Consider the following 14,370-nt stretch of genomic DNA (forward strand, 5'->3'; position numbering starts at 1 on the left):
GCGAAATCCAATATTGCATGCTGCTGAGTGACAACAATGCCCGCCAAAGTGGACAGACCCCCTCATTTTTCAAACCAGCTCAGCCAACCACACTTTGGAGACCAATAACACCTCACACAGAGCACTAAGGGGCCTGGGTCTGCTGGCTCTGAGTATGAAGAAAAGAAACATAATTATCAAAGAATAGAGACTAGACTCAATAAGTGCATTACACAGACACCTTTATTTTTCTCAATTAGCAATGAAGTGCCGTTCCATTCAGAGACTGAGTTGATTAGAATTTCTGTTTAAATGTACAGTGTAAATCTCTTGACATCACCAGCAGAAGGTGGGCTTCCAGAACAGGGTGCCTCTCTAGGGCTAATCACAGGAATGGGGCACGGAGATGAAATGTATGTCTGATTTTCTTTATTCATAAAATAAAATCAGGAACAGTGAAAAGATCCTGTCCATTATTCATCCCTAAATGGAAACTGAGGGTGGCCCAAAAATCTAAAAAGAAAAGGTGACATTTATGAACTATCCACCTGTAACTATATTATTACGACATCTGAGGGCAAAACTCAGGGATCTCAGAGCAGACATACAACACTTTCTACCTGTCTAAGGGTTTTCTCTCGTCACTGTACTATTTAAGCACGTGGGTGCTCTAATGTATCATCTCTAGTGAGATGACAGTAAGTTACAGCACAATTTATAACTAATACCTGTGTTCACTTGGAAGTTAATAAAGCTCAGAGAAAACTTGACAGAATGGGGTCATAACTGTCTGTGACTGCCTATGGCTCTGGACTGATCCCAGAGTTTTAGTTCAAGCCCATCTGTAGTTTAAAACATTGGAAATCTTTATAAGCATTAGGATGATTAGACAATGACATGGGCACCCAAGGGAAGTTGTGGTTTTCCCTTCAAACTGGAAAAATTCAAGGTTAGACTACATAACCTACTACAGGGAACATTTTGTGATAATGGGCCAAATTCAGCTTTCAGTGTATCCAGAGGAACTCAGTTGCAGTCATTTCCTGTGGATTTTTACCAGAGTAATGAAGTGCAGAATTTGTGTCAATGAAATCACTCCTGCCTCACTGTGGGGGGTTGAATAAATGACCCCACCCAGGTCCATTTTGCTGTCATTGTCGGGACCTCAGGCACTGGTGTACCTCGGTCCGGCGTATTCTCTGTGTGTGGCACATAAGTGTCTAGTCTCCCATAGGCTTTAATGCTTTGGTCTGGTTTTGGTTGTTGGGTTCAGTGGTAGGGTTGCCAACTTTCTACTCACACAAAACCGAACACCGTTGGCCCTCCTCTGCCCTGCTCCTCCTTCGAGGCCCCGTCCCTGCCCCACCCCTTCTCTGAAGCCCCACCCCCTCTCAGTCCACCCCCCCCGTCACTTGCTCTCCCCACCCTGACTCACTCACTTGTTTTCACCAGGCTGGCTCAGGGCATTGGGGTGCAGGAGCAGGTTAGGCCTCTGGGTTCTGGGATGGGGCCAGAAATTAGGAGTTCAGGGTGCAGGAGGGGGCTCCGGGCTCAGGCAATGGGTTGGGATGTGGGAGGGGGTGAGTGCTCCGGCTGGGGCTCCGGGCTCTGGAGTGGGGCTGGGGATGAGGGGTTTGGGGTACAGGAGGGTGCTCCAGGCTAGGATTGAGGGGTTCGGAGAGCAGGAGTGGGATCAAGGCTGGGGCAGGGGGTTGGGATGTGGGGGGGGGTGAGGGCTCTGGCTGGGGGTGCAGGCTCTGACAAGGCTGGTGATGAGGGGGTTGGAGTGCAAGAGGGTGTTCCGGGCTGAGACTGAGGAGTTCAGAGGGTGGGAGGGGGATCAGGGTTGGGGCAGGCATTGGGGCACTGGGGGGCGGGTGCAAGCTCCGGGTGGCACTTACCTCAGGCAGCTCCCGGAAGCAGTGGCATATCCCCCCTTTGGCTCCTATGCGGAGGCGTGGCCAGGTGGCTCTGCGTGCTGCCCTAGCCGCACATGCCGCCCCTGCAGCTTCTATTGGCCATGGTTCCCGGCCAATGGGAGCTGTGGAGCCAGCGCTTGGGGCAGGGGCAGTGTGCAGAACCCCCTGGCTGCCTCTATGCGTACGAGCTGGAGGGAGGACATGCTGCTGCTTCCGGGAGCTGCACGGAGCCACGGCAGGCAGGGACCCTGCCTTAGTCCTGGTGCGCTGCTGATCGGACTTTTAACAGACCTGTCAGTGATGCTGACTGGAGTCAGGTTGAAAACCGGACACCTGGCAACCCTATTCAGTGTGCGGGTGCTGGGTGGTGTTGGTAGCCTGTGATATACAGGAGATCAGACTAAATGATCTGGTTGTCCCTTCTGGCCTTAAACTGCATGACTCCATTCCAGTCCTAATAGCTATGATCCTAAGTACATCCTTTGTCATCACTAGGGTCAGTATAACACAAAACCTTATTTCTTTGTGGGGTGACCACTGCTGCCTTTTTCCTGCCTCTCCACAGAGTTCTAAAACACTACAAAGTATTATGACTTACTGGTTTAAATGCACATAGGAACGGTTTTTGTTCATCCCATCAATGGTTTTCATGTCCTCCTCAGAGAGCTGGAAGTCAAAAACCTGACACAGAAGACAGGATCAAACATTGGGTTATTCCTGCAGGATGCATGTGCATCTACAGAAGCACAAGCCTCATGTTATGTGAGAAGGAAATGAAATAGGTATATTAATTTGGGCCTGCTCTTTCCACTGTATTTTAGATATTTCAGAGGTGAAGGGTATGTAGCTATGTAACTGTTGTGATTTCATTTTCTGTGCATTTTACCTTTAAACTTCTAGGAATCTGCTGTCTGCAGAGGCAGCTGCCATTTTGGGAAGTAAAGGGCATGTTACAGAGGAGATAAACACTGTGCTCTCTCATGTAGCTGTTCCTCCTTGTTTTGTTCTTTCCCTTAATCTAGAATAAATCAGTCAGTCTGGGTATGGAAAATAGAACAAGGGATCCCATTGGAAGCTAATTTACCTGGGAAAGCTGTTTAAGACCCTGGACTAAAATGGGCATTGGAGGACAGAGCAGGGTTTGGAGAGGACCCATGGTCTAGGCAAGAGGCTGAGGGCAGGAAAGGGGCACACTCCCACTGGAAGATCATTTGTCTTTCCCATTTGAGGTCAAGTATGGGGTTAGCCATTTTGGGAAAAGGCTCCACAAATCAGTTACTCCCTCAGAATTTTCCCTTTTGGAGACACAAGGAGGACTCCAGGGTTTTTTCTCACCATATTATTATTTATTCTCTAGTGGGTGCCAAGTTACACAGTTCAAATGTTAAAGTGGCAAAAGCCTTCTCTAAGTATAGAGAACCTGCCTGAGAACTGCGCTACACAATGGGTGATAGTTGTCAGGCAGGATCCTGCAGTGCCATACTGTACAAGGGCACAAAAGTTCTCAGCCCTCTACAGTGTCCCATCTAAATCTGTACACAGGGAGGTGTGTCCCTCATCCTCTTCTCTCTCCCCTCCTGTTTTACCTGCAAGTTTTCTTCAATACGCTTTCTGGTGAAGCTCTTAAAGAGGACCACGATACCACGCTGCAGCTGGTAGCGCAGGGCTACTAGAGCGGGGCTTTGGTTGTATTTTTTGGCAATTGCACCCAGTACTGGGTCCTCCAGCAGAACTGGGGTGCTTTGGTCTATCCTACAAAGGAAACAGAGAAACAGGGAGCATTTTGGTGATCAGGAAAGCAGTCATCTCAGCCTAGTGAGAACAATGCCTGTGAAATCTGAAGATAACCTACTAGGTCTTTACCAACTCTCATTTTTATTCTATAACTCTATAAATACCAGATATTTTGAAGACAGAGGGTACTTTCCCCTTCCTCCAACCCATTTTGGAGGTTCTAAACCTGGAAGCACAGTCCAGTTTCTTTCCTTACCAGTTCTTGTCTCTCTGTGATCCCAGAACACAATAGGCTTCGAGGAGGATATCCTTGGATTTGCAGAAGGCCAGTAGTTTGCCTTGGTTGAGGTAAGGGTGACATTCAACCTGCAGAATCACCCCGCAACCCAAAATTGAGATTTCAGATCATATAAGCAGCAGCAGTCAGACAAAAGAAACAGCAGATGTTATGTCGAGGGGATACAGAATGTTAAAATATCAAAGTACATTTCAGTAAAATATCCTTCAATTAAAATACAGCCTGGCAGTGCAAGTGACCACGGGGTGCAGTTTAGCTGATAACAAATCCCAAGAAACAGTTTATCTAGTAGAGGACAGTGAAGCCAATACATGCTGTGTGGGGACAGGCTTAATAAGGACTTATAAACTGAGGGCCAAATCCTGCTTGCCTTACGCATGACTGTAGTCCCACTTGACACCTCACTAAGTCTTCTACAAGGAGGTTTTGGCCCATTGTGTATTGTTACGCAGCTAGAATATGGATCAATATCATGTCCTGGACCAATACTGCCATTAAAGCCATGGCTACTAGTTGTAGTGAGATAATTACTAATAGATGTTCTATGGGTCTTTACTGGGACCAGTTGTAACTGTAGCTATGGACGAGATGGCACTCTCATTCTAAGCCCTTATTTTCAGTGGCTGATAACTTCCCCTCATGTGGTCTCTTGGTCTAAAATTTCTCATGCTTGGTCTCAACTCATAAATGAATTTTTTGAGGGGGACCGAAGAAATTGAATCAAAATCAGTTCAGTCATTTTTGAGTATGAAACAATAGTTTTTTCCTCAAGATAAGACATTTTACTCTTACATATTTTAATATTGAAATTTAGAAGTTTAGGTTTTCAACTTCAAAATGACCTTCTACCTATATACAATCCTCCATATAGAACTATGCTAAGTTTAAAAAGAAAAACACTTGAGAGGTAAAATTACTTTCAACTACTGACTATGGGATGCTGTGCATATCCTGGGTTATTTTGCTTATCCTATATAACTCAATTCTTTCCCTTTATCCAGCATGTATAGAATACATCTGGGTATCTATGTGAAAGGTAGGCAAATAGATTAGAAAGTCACATTTCTGAGTATGAGTTTGGATAACCTGGTAACAAAACCTCCTCACATCCCAAGCAGAGAAAGGCTGATGCTCTGAAAGTCCATTCCCATAGCAGGGGAATGAGGTAGCAGGAGAGGATCTCTGGATGTGCAGGGAAGCAGCTGTGTCTCTCTTTCTCCTGCCCCTCTCAAACACTGTTTCCTTTATGGGTATTTTCTACTTTATTCTTTCTTGATTGGCATTAGTTTTTCCATTAATTTAATGCTGGGCACAAACAAAGCCCTTTTCCAAACTCCATAAAATTATGTTTTTTTTTTCAGAACTTGAACATAAATCTGTATTTGCTAATGGCCCCCATCTTTAATGTCAACTGGTCCTAACACCCAAAAATTCTGAGGAGTTCAATATCAGGGTCTAACTGTTGTGGCTTGTATCTATTTGAAGTGAAGCAATAAGGTTTCCCTTTTGATTTAAAAGAAAGGCTGGACATTATCTCCTGCTGAGAAAGACATTCTGGAGTTTCCGTTTTCTTTAAGCACTGAGGTTCTTCTCCCATAAATGAAAATCTTCACTGACTACAAGTTCTGAATTTCTTCTAACTCAACACTTTTAGGTCTCCATCCAAAGACCAGAGTTTTACCTGGTTGAGAACAGGTTTGTACTTGAGCCCTGGTTTGTTCAGGATCATCTCCAGCTGTCTGATGTTGAAGTTGGACACTCCAATGGACTTCACCAAGCCTGCGTCTTTACATGCCTCCATGACCTGGGAAAAACAACAATGGCCAGTTCCATTATCACTACTGGTAGTATAATTTCCATAAGACTAGAAAAATTATGCTCAACTAGGCACACTCCATGTAAAATTATTCCACCAAAATATCATTACACATACAGTAGGGGACATTTGATTTGTTCTAGAACAAAACTCTGATTTAGAGACAGTCATTTTCTAACCATTCACTTAGGCATCAGATCTCTGTCTAATCCACTGAAATAAAGTAATCTTTTCCCCCAGTAGAAAGTAGACAATCTGGCCACTGTCTCTCCCACTTGCTTTCTCTCTAATTTGTCCCTTACATCTACAGAACCTCAAAGACATAGCGATACCCAATCATTGCTAGTGAACAATACAGAAATAAGGATACCACATAAGTATGGGACTACGAACACCAGTTTAAGAGTTTTATAGCAAAAAAATAATTGAGTATGAAAATTAAAGGGAAAACACAAGAAATATTGAAGGAGATGGACAGGTGCAGTGGTCACCGTTAGAATGTCTGTATTTACTGACAGTAGCCATGCTGTGGTGTCTAAGATGCGCCAGTGTTTCCCTGCTCTCATAATAGGAAATGACTGCAGAGTCTCAGATCACAAGCAGTGCTACGATAACAATGATACTGTAGCCAAATCCTGTTTACTTTTTACATTTAATAGAAAAAGCTTGCTAGGGTCCACTGAAGGGAAGGCACATATCACAGGGGAAGTTTTAGCTTTTTCCTTTTAAATGAGGGAGTTTAGTTAATGCTCATGAAACTGAGGAACCAATAGCACTAATTAGAACCTGGGATAAGGTGAGCAGACACTATGCTAACTTCCCCAAAGCTCTGTCAATGCACCTCGATTCTAACCTGATGCCCCTTTGTATTTCATTTCTGGCTTCTCTTGATATAGAAGCACCAATGGTATTAAACTGACTGATGGATTTTGTAATGTGGTTAAGTGTGGACAGATTTTGAACCTAACTCTTCAGTGCTGGCTGGCTAATAAGCTGCAGTGCCAAGCCACTCAAAGAGCATTAGCTAAAGAATTAGGGATCTGATGGAGTCCTCACCTTGGCTGACTCTAGGGCAGAATATTTCATCCCTCCTCTGTGGAAAACATCCACCTGTAAAGCCCAGACTACAATTCTGTCCCTGACAATGCCTTTGGCAATATCCCTGTCCTAAGAACAGGGAAGGCCAAAGCATCTCAAAGTGCGGTTCTGCTCTACAAAGTGATTCTGTTAAAAAAAAAAAAAAAGCATGTGAGATTTCATGTTTATTGTCTCTCAGTGATTTCCCCCTTAAATCTGCTCAGTTCACACGTAAAAATACATTTCACTTAACTAGCTACCCTGAATACTCATTTTGTGTCTGGGCTATGCACAGTTATTGTACTGGTTTAATTCTATCAGTCTGACACAGATGGAGTTAACTTTTCCTAGTATGATGGCGCAGCTCCTACAGCAGTCAAGAAAGGGTTAAAGAGCTCCTCTGGGCACAACCCACCACACGCATGAGGCTTGTCAAGCCTGGAGTAGGGTAGGACCTTAAAAGGGAGGATACTGGCTGAGTCTGGGTAGGAATCTGGTGTGAGCAGAGCTAGAGCTCCCCAAAAGACAGGGGTTGTTTCCTGGGAAAACTGCATGAGCACACTGGCCCCCTATGAGGAAGTAGAGGGACTGGCTTTTCTATACTTTTCTATACATTCTCCTTTGCCCTCTAAAAAGGTCCTATGACTGAAAAATCCCGGAAGTCTGAGCACTCTCTGGGTAACAGTCAGCTGGCTGCCTAAGGAAACTGGATGGGCTCTTAATTAACACTGTGTTATTCATGTCACTCACCTCCCAAGTTTGACGCAGATCTACAACATCGAAAATGAATTTTCCATTTTCATCCTTTGGGATTGGATCTGTCCCAGGCTAAAAACAAAAGGGAAATCCCCCTTGGTCGTGATGCTTTTTACACAAGTGGATTTTAACTATTTTGTGGCCAAGGAAGGAGTTGTAAGGAGGAGGAGTGGGGGAGGGAAGGTGTTGAACTCGAAAGCTGGATAAAAGCAATAGAATGGTTTTATCTAAAGTGTGGAAATGGCAGAAGTGCTAATTGACTTTTTTGTCTCAGTTTTCACTGAAAAGGTTAGTACTGATTGGACCTCTACCCGTGAAAATGAGGTAGGATCAGGGGTGCCGGAACAGGAGGGGCCAGGTGGCCATGCCCCCCCTCATTTTTTACCAGTCATAAGGGCGAGTGACAGGAGGCAGAAAGGAACGAGCAGGGAATGGTGTCTAGGGGGGAATAGGAGCAATGGGAGCGGGGCCTCTGGGGAAGAGGTGGCAATGTGGGAGCCGGGTCTTTGGGGGAATAGGCAGTTTGAGGGCGGTGGCCCAGGGACAAGGGGTGGCATCAGGGTGGGTGCTTGGAGAAAAGGAGTGGTGTGGGGCCTCGCTTCGGGCGCCTGTGCCCTCCCATCCTTTTAGGGTACTTCCGCAACTCCTGCATAGGATATGAGACTAAAATAGGGAAAGAACAAGTTAAAAATTACTTAGACAAGTTAGATGTCTTTGAGTCACCAGGGCCTGATGACTGAGGAGATATCTGAAACATGAGTGATTGTCTTTGAAAAGTCATGGAAGATGGGAGAGATTCCAGAGGACTAGAAAAGGGCAAATATAGTGCCAATGTATAAACGGGGAAATAAGGACAAACCAGAGAACTTCCTAACTATCAGGGTGGTTAAGTACTGGAATAAGTTGCCTAGGGAGGTTGTGGAATCTTCGTCATTGGAGTTTTTTAGGAGCAGGTTAGACAAACACCTGCCACGAATGGTCTAAATCAGTGGTTCTCAACCTATTTACTATTGTGGGCCGTATCCAATACTACCTGTATGGACCTGAGGATGTCAGATGGGCCGCAGCTCTGTGTTGATTGGGCTGCAGGTGGCACGTGGGCAGCAGGTTGGGAACCACTGGTCTAGATAATGCTTGGTCTTGCCACAAGTGCAGGGCACTGGACTAGATGACCTCTTAAGGTCCATTCCAGTCCTATGATTCTACCTTGAACTGAAATGAATGCCTAGAAATAATTTTGTGTCAATAAGAGGATATGTTTTGATCCTGGAAAATTAATTAGCTCAGCTAAGCACTACTTTGATAAGAAATTCTGTATATACGCAGTGAAAATAAAGCATGAATGTTTTTCTTTTGTCTTTTGCCTTCCCCTCGAACACCCATCATAGGCTACTACTGTAGGCTGGACGTACGACTAGATGGACTACGGGTCTTTTTCAGAACAGCTCTGCTCTGGCCCATGGATATACTACCAAACATTTGTTTTCCTGTGTATATTTTTTAAAGAAATGCTTACCTTTAGAGACATGGGGTTGTGGATAATGAAGAGATCAAGATAGTCAAACTTAAGTTTCTTCAGTGATTGTTCCAGGCAGCTTCGGACAAGTTCAGGACGGTGAAAGGTACTCCAAAGCTGTAATGATTCAAACACAACTTTTCTTTCTGAAAAAGTCCTCTCTTGTCTCTTCTTTCTGTAAAAATCACTTTTCTAAAATGTCTTAGTCATATCATACCGCTGGCTTTACCTTTTTAACAGAAGCGTTGTGTTGTGAGTTGGTTGTGCGCAAAGATGCACATGAGAGTAAGAAGTGAATGTTTCCTGAAGAAGCAGGACGAGCGGCTGAAATGCAGCCAGGATGTCAGAAGTGCACTTGGTCCATACAGGAACTCTATGTGAGGTCACTCTCAAGGTTAAAATCTTTTGGGCTAAATTTGTTGTCCTTGGTTATTGGGAGTCACTCTGTTGTCTGACTTCAGGAGTCGGCCCTGAATGAAGTAGCCGTTTTAGCTTTGCTTTCACACAGGTAGAGATGAGCCTTGTGCTCAAACCTGTAACTTGTTATAGAATGCAGTTTCCCAGTTCTGTGAATAATACTCCCCTAAATGCAATCTTTTTAAAATTGGCTTTGACATTGACAACATTCTTCATAAATTAGACTAAATAAATAGCTCAGGAAGCAGTACGATAAAAATACCGATGTTAAAACAAAACCCACTTACCTTTCCTGTGTAAAATATGTCCTCTCTTTTGACTGTTCCATCTGCAATCTTCTCGTGAATGGCTCGCCCAACCTCCTCCTCAATCCCATATATAAAGGCTCCATCAATATGGCGGAAGCCAACTTCAATAGCCACCTTTGTAGCCTCCTCACATTTACTTTTTTGAACCTACCGGTTAAGAAGGTGTAGTGTCAATCTCTCTGGATTAGGGATATTTTATGCCAGTCGCCTAGAGCTTTGATCCCCATCTGAAAGACCTGATGTGGAGTTTTTAGATTCTGATACCTTCACATTTAGAATCTTTGAATTTACCTTAAAGGAAATTCAAAGGTTCTGGGCCCGATCCTCTGTTGCCCACCATCTTGTGTCATCATCTAAACCACAGCAAAGTAAATGGAATGTAGGTGTAAAAAGCTACTATTCAGACATAGCAGGTTTTTTACTCCCACTGTGCACAGAAGTAAATAACTCCTTGAAATGCAGAGCAATAGCGTATCAGGCCCATTATTTCAGCTTTCTTTTTACAAGATTTAAAGATCAATCAGTACAGGACCCTGAGACCAGGAGTGAGGAGCTGTGAGAGACAGATATCAACATACACTGTGGATTAGAACCCCAGTCTAGCTGAGCTGAGCTACAACCCATTTATTTAAAAAAAATCTTATGATTTATATGCCAAACTCATGATTTTGTCAAAACTGAATTATGGTTTTGAATTCTTGAGTTTGGCAGGACTGCATTCCTTTCATGAACAGTTGTAACAAAGGCAGCTATTAAAACTGTTTGGTGAGAACTATGATTTCATGAACCCTTGTTGCTTCTTGGGTAATGACTCAGCTTTCTTCCATCTAGTTACATCTTGACTCTATTAAGATTAATAATTGAAAAATATCTGACAACAGCCATGCTTCCTTGAGGACAAATCTCTGTTGAGGCATGTGTGATTCTCATTACACAAAGGCCCCTTTACACCACTCTGGCAGTGTGATGTAAATTACTTAAATTACTCCCACTTTAGAGTGGTGTCTTAGTATAACTGAGAAACTGGCCTGAGTGAACGGATGCAGTTGACAAAGACTGTAGTGTGTAGGAAAGTCATATTTTAGGAGGTGGTCTTTTCTGGGAGGAGTAGAGAGATCATATCAGTCTGGCTAATACCGTGCAAAGATTGGAAGGACTCATTGAGACATAGGCCTCTACGTCATTTAGGTGCTTTTGAAAATTTTATCCTTATGAACTAAACCCAGTGAGGTAATTCAGATATGATCAGAATTTTACAAAACTGGGGAAACTAAAACACAAAGAGGCAAGTAAGATGCCCAAAGGTTCCATAAGTGACTCAGAGGCAGAATCAGATCTTCTGACTCCAAGCCCCCTGCTCTGGCCACTAGACCCGTCCCCTCCATACTGGGATCCAGATAGCAGGACTGTTGAGAAGGGAGAAAAAGGAAATATACTCATTTTCCTTCCCTCAGTGTAATTCAGTGAGCAGCACTAGAAGGGCTAAAAATAACTAACTTCTCTTTAAAGAAGCTCAGGTTGGGACCAAAATGCATTGGCAGAGACATACGGGCCAAAAGCTGGGAAAGGCAGTGCTGTATGTCAGGGCAAATGTGCAAAGGTAGTTAGATAGTGGCTCTGGACTAGAGTAACTGGGTGCTGGAGGTCAAAGAGGTGGATTGACAGATGCATGTGGGGCTCTAGGTGGTAGATCTGCTGTAGATCAGGTGTTTTGGTAGCTCTGGGTCATGGAATCGTGCATCAACACCACATTCACTCAAATAATAAAAACCAACAACATTTTCTTACAGACGATGATATTCTTACATTTATATACTAGTATCATCTTTCACTCTAAACCCCAAAGCACTTTTCAGACATTGTCAATAGTTTTATAAACTAATATACAGGGATCTCATCTTGCAGCCCTTTCTGAAGTGCTACAGGCAATGGTTATAGCAGTGCCCAGCAACGTTATCAACAGGTTAAGGACAAAGAAATCCATGAAAGATTTACTTACGTCATCAGGACAATAGGTACCAAATCCTAGTGCAGGAATTTTGTTCCCATCATTCATCTTAATACAGAGGTCTTTGTCAAGCTCCATCTCTTTACAGTATTTCCTCAATTCTTTACTGAATGCTTAAGCTTTGCAGCACTGCTGTATGAGCCAGCAAGAGTTTCAGAAAGAAAACAACTGTACAAAGTTCTCTTTTATATGCATTTTTCCAGGGCGTGGATGAGGAGTAGCAGCCAAGTTACAGGCAGCAGGCATAAGGGAGGGAGGAACAAAAGTGCAAATTCAACATGACAAAGCAAAATCAGAAAACACACTATCATTATTAAACAATGGGTTCAAAGTTGGTCTTTTTCCTCACCTTTATTGACTTAATATTGCTTCCATGTGACACAGAATAGATGCGTATACAAGATCTCCCTTCAAATTCACAGTCACTCTACAATGGGTACAAAGCATTTCCAGAAAAAATATAATTAGGAAACTGTTATACACTTTAAGAAAACATTTTAAAACTAACACTTATCACATATGTTACTAAATTTTCAAACTCATCAGAAGAAAACAATAACAATTAAATTACATGTGAAAATAGTACAAGAGAATTGCCTACTGTTTAATTGCTCCTATGAATTACAGATTTGAGTGGCCCTGATCTACTGGCTCAAAGAATAAAGATAAGAAACTTTGTTATCAAAATCAGAAACAAAGCATAATAACTGCATTACATAGAGACCTTTATTCTCCCCTCCCCCAATAATCTAGAACCATGCTAGAGATTAGTTGTTCGGAATTTCTGTTTAAAATGTAATGGGTAGATATCTTGTGCACTCTGCGCTCCCAGAGAAGAGTATTTCTCTAGGACAGGGGTGGGCAAACTATGGCCCGCAGGCCAGATCCAGGCCCTCAGGGCTTTGTATCTGGCCTGTGGGATTGCCACCCCCATGGCACCACGGGTCCCGCGCCGCTCCCAGAAGCAGCCGGCACCACGTCCCTGTGGCCCCTGGAGGAGAGGCGGCAGAGGGCTCCATGCGCTGCTCTTGCCTGTGGGTACCTCCCCCGAAGCTCCCATTGGCCAGAAATGGGGAACCACGGCCAATGGGAGCTTCGGGGGAGGTACCCACAGGTGAAGGCAGTGCGCAGAGCCCTCTGCCCCCCTTTCCCCAGGGGCCACAGGGACGTGGTGCTGGCCGTTTCCTGGAGTGGCGCAGGTCCAGGGTCTGGGCCAGTAGGAGGGAGCCTGCCCTGGCCCTGGTGCGTGCTGCTGCCACCCCGGAGCTGCTCCAGGTAAGTGGCGCTGGGCTGGAGCCCACACCCTGAACCCCTCCTGCACCCCACACCCCAACTCCCTGCCCTGAGCCCCTGCCGCATGCTGCACCCCAACCCCCTTCCCTGATCCTCCTCATACACCGCACACCCCTCCTGCACCCCAACCCTCTGCCCTGAGCCCCCTCCTGCACTGTGCACCCCCTCCTGCACCCCACACTCTCTCCTGCACACCAACCCTCTGCCCCAACCCTGCATTCATGGCCCTGCATGGAATTTCCCCATCCAGATGTGGCCCTCGGGCCAAAAAGTTTGCCCACCCCAGTAATTAAGGAAGGAGAAGAAAATTGGGTCTGATTTTTTATAATGTGAAAGAAAAAATCAGGAATAGTGAAAGCGTCATTTTTAATATTCATCATTAAACTAATACTAAAAAGAAAATAATTTTATTCAAATAGCCACATGCACCTGTATGGCTAGAACAATGGAATGGTTTCTGTCAACTCTTTCTTGAAGCTTGAAGCGTTGCTGCACTGCTGCGTGAGCCAGTGAGCAAATGCAGCCCCTGACTGAAGTTTACTTTTATTTACTAAAGCATGGAATTGTGGGATTGGCCAAGCCTACAAATGCAGTCTCCAGGGGGATGAAGAACAGCACACTGCAAACCAGCTGGGAGGTGTTCAGCATTGCTTAATACGATGCTCAAAGATTAGTCAGTTTTTGTAATGCACAGGCTAAAAATGGGGGGAGGGGGAATATTTAATCAGATCACTTCAGGAGAAACAGCTGAAAAGAGAATTAAGGCAAACTTTTCAGAGTCGAGCCTCCTCTTACCCCTGTCTGTGCCTGCCCCCGATCCAGGACTGGGAATGGGGCCGCGGCTCTGGTGGGAGAGATGGGGGGACAGACGAAGATAAGAGTAAGAGGGCTGAGGCTGCGGCTGCAGCTGGTGGGTGAGCTGGGAGTGGGGCTGGGGCTGGGAATGGAGCTGTGGGAAGAGGCCGAGGCTCGGGGCAGGAGTGGAGCTGCAGCCTCACCATTGTGGGGCCAGCAGCCGGGCCTGTGGCCAGCTGTGGAGCTGTGTCAAGACTGGGCCCAGGACCCAGTGCTGTAGCTGAGGGTGAAGCTGGAGCACAGCTGGGGGCAGGGTGGGGCTGGTGGCGTTCCCTCTCCACCTTCCCATGGGGGCTGGCCAGACCAGCCCCACCTCCCTAAAAATTCCTCCACAGTTTGGGGACTTCTGAATTAAGGTCTCCTCTTTTCTAAAGCTGGAAAGGGAACAAACAAC

General features: G+C 45.0%; 1 protein-coding gene across 2 annotated transcripts; it reads right to left on the reverse strand.

The window, feature by feature from the left end:
- Window positions 1–204: 204 nt before the first annotated feature.
- On the reverse strand, window positions 205–12,255 carry LOC101940260 (estradiol 17 beta-dehydrogenase 5-like). Of its 2 annotated transcripts, XM_065567014.1 has the most exons (10): window positions 12,178–12,255; window positions 11,820–12,010; window positions 9,800–9,967; window positions 9,096–9,212; window positions 7,574–7,651; window positions 5,612–5,734; window positions 3,889–3,998; window positions 3,485–3,650; window positions 2,497–2,579; window positions 205–492 (listed from the first exon to the last, which is right to left on the reverse strand). In XM_065567014.1, exons 2-10 carry the CDS (start codon window positions 11,904–11,906, stop codon window positions 453–455), a joined length of 972 nt encoding a protein of 323 aa, XP_065423086.1. In that variant the 5' UTR covers window positions 11,907–12,010; window positions 12,178–12,255; the 3' UTR covers window positions 205–452. The 2 variants fall into 2 exon arrangements, with proteins under 2 accessions (XP_065423086.1, XP_008162470.2); XM_008164248.4 differs by lacking the exon at window positions 12,178–12,255 and having other exon boundaries at window positions 11,820–12,026.
- Window positions 12,256–14,370: the final 2,115 nt, after the last annotated feature.

This window comes from Chrysemys picta, chromosome 1 (assembly GCF_011386835.1).
Source record: "Chrysemys picta bellii isolate R12L10 chromosome 1, ASM1138683v2, whole genome shotgun sequence".
NCBI classification, from domain to species: Eukaryota; Metazoa; Chordata; order Testudines; family Emydidae; genus Chrysemys; species Chrysemys picta.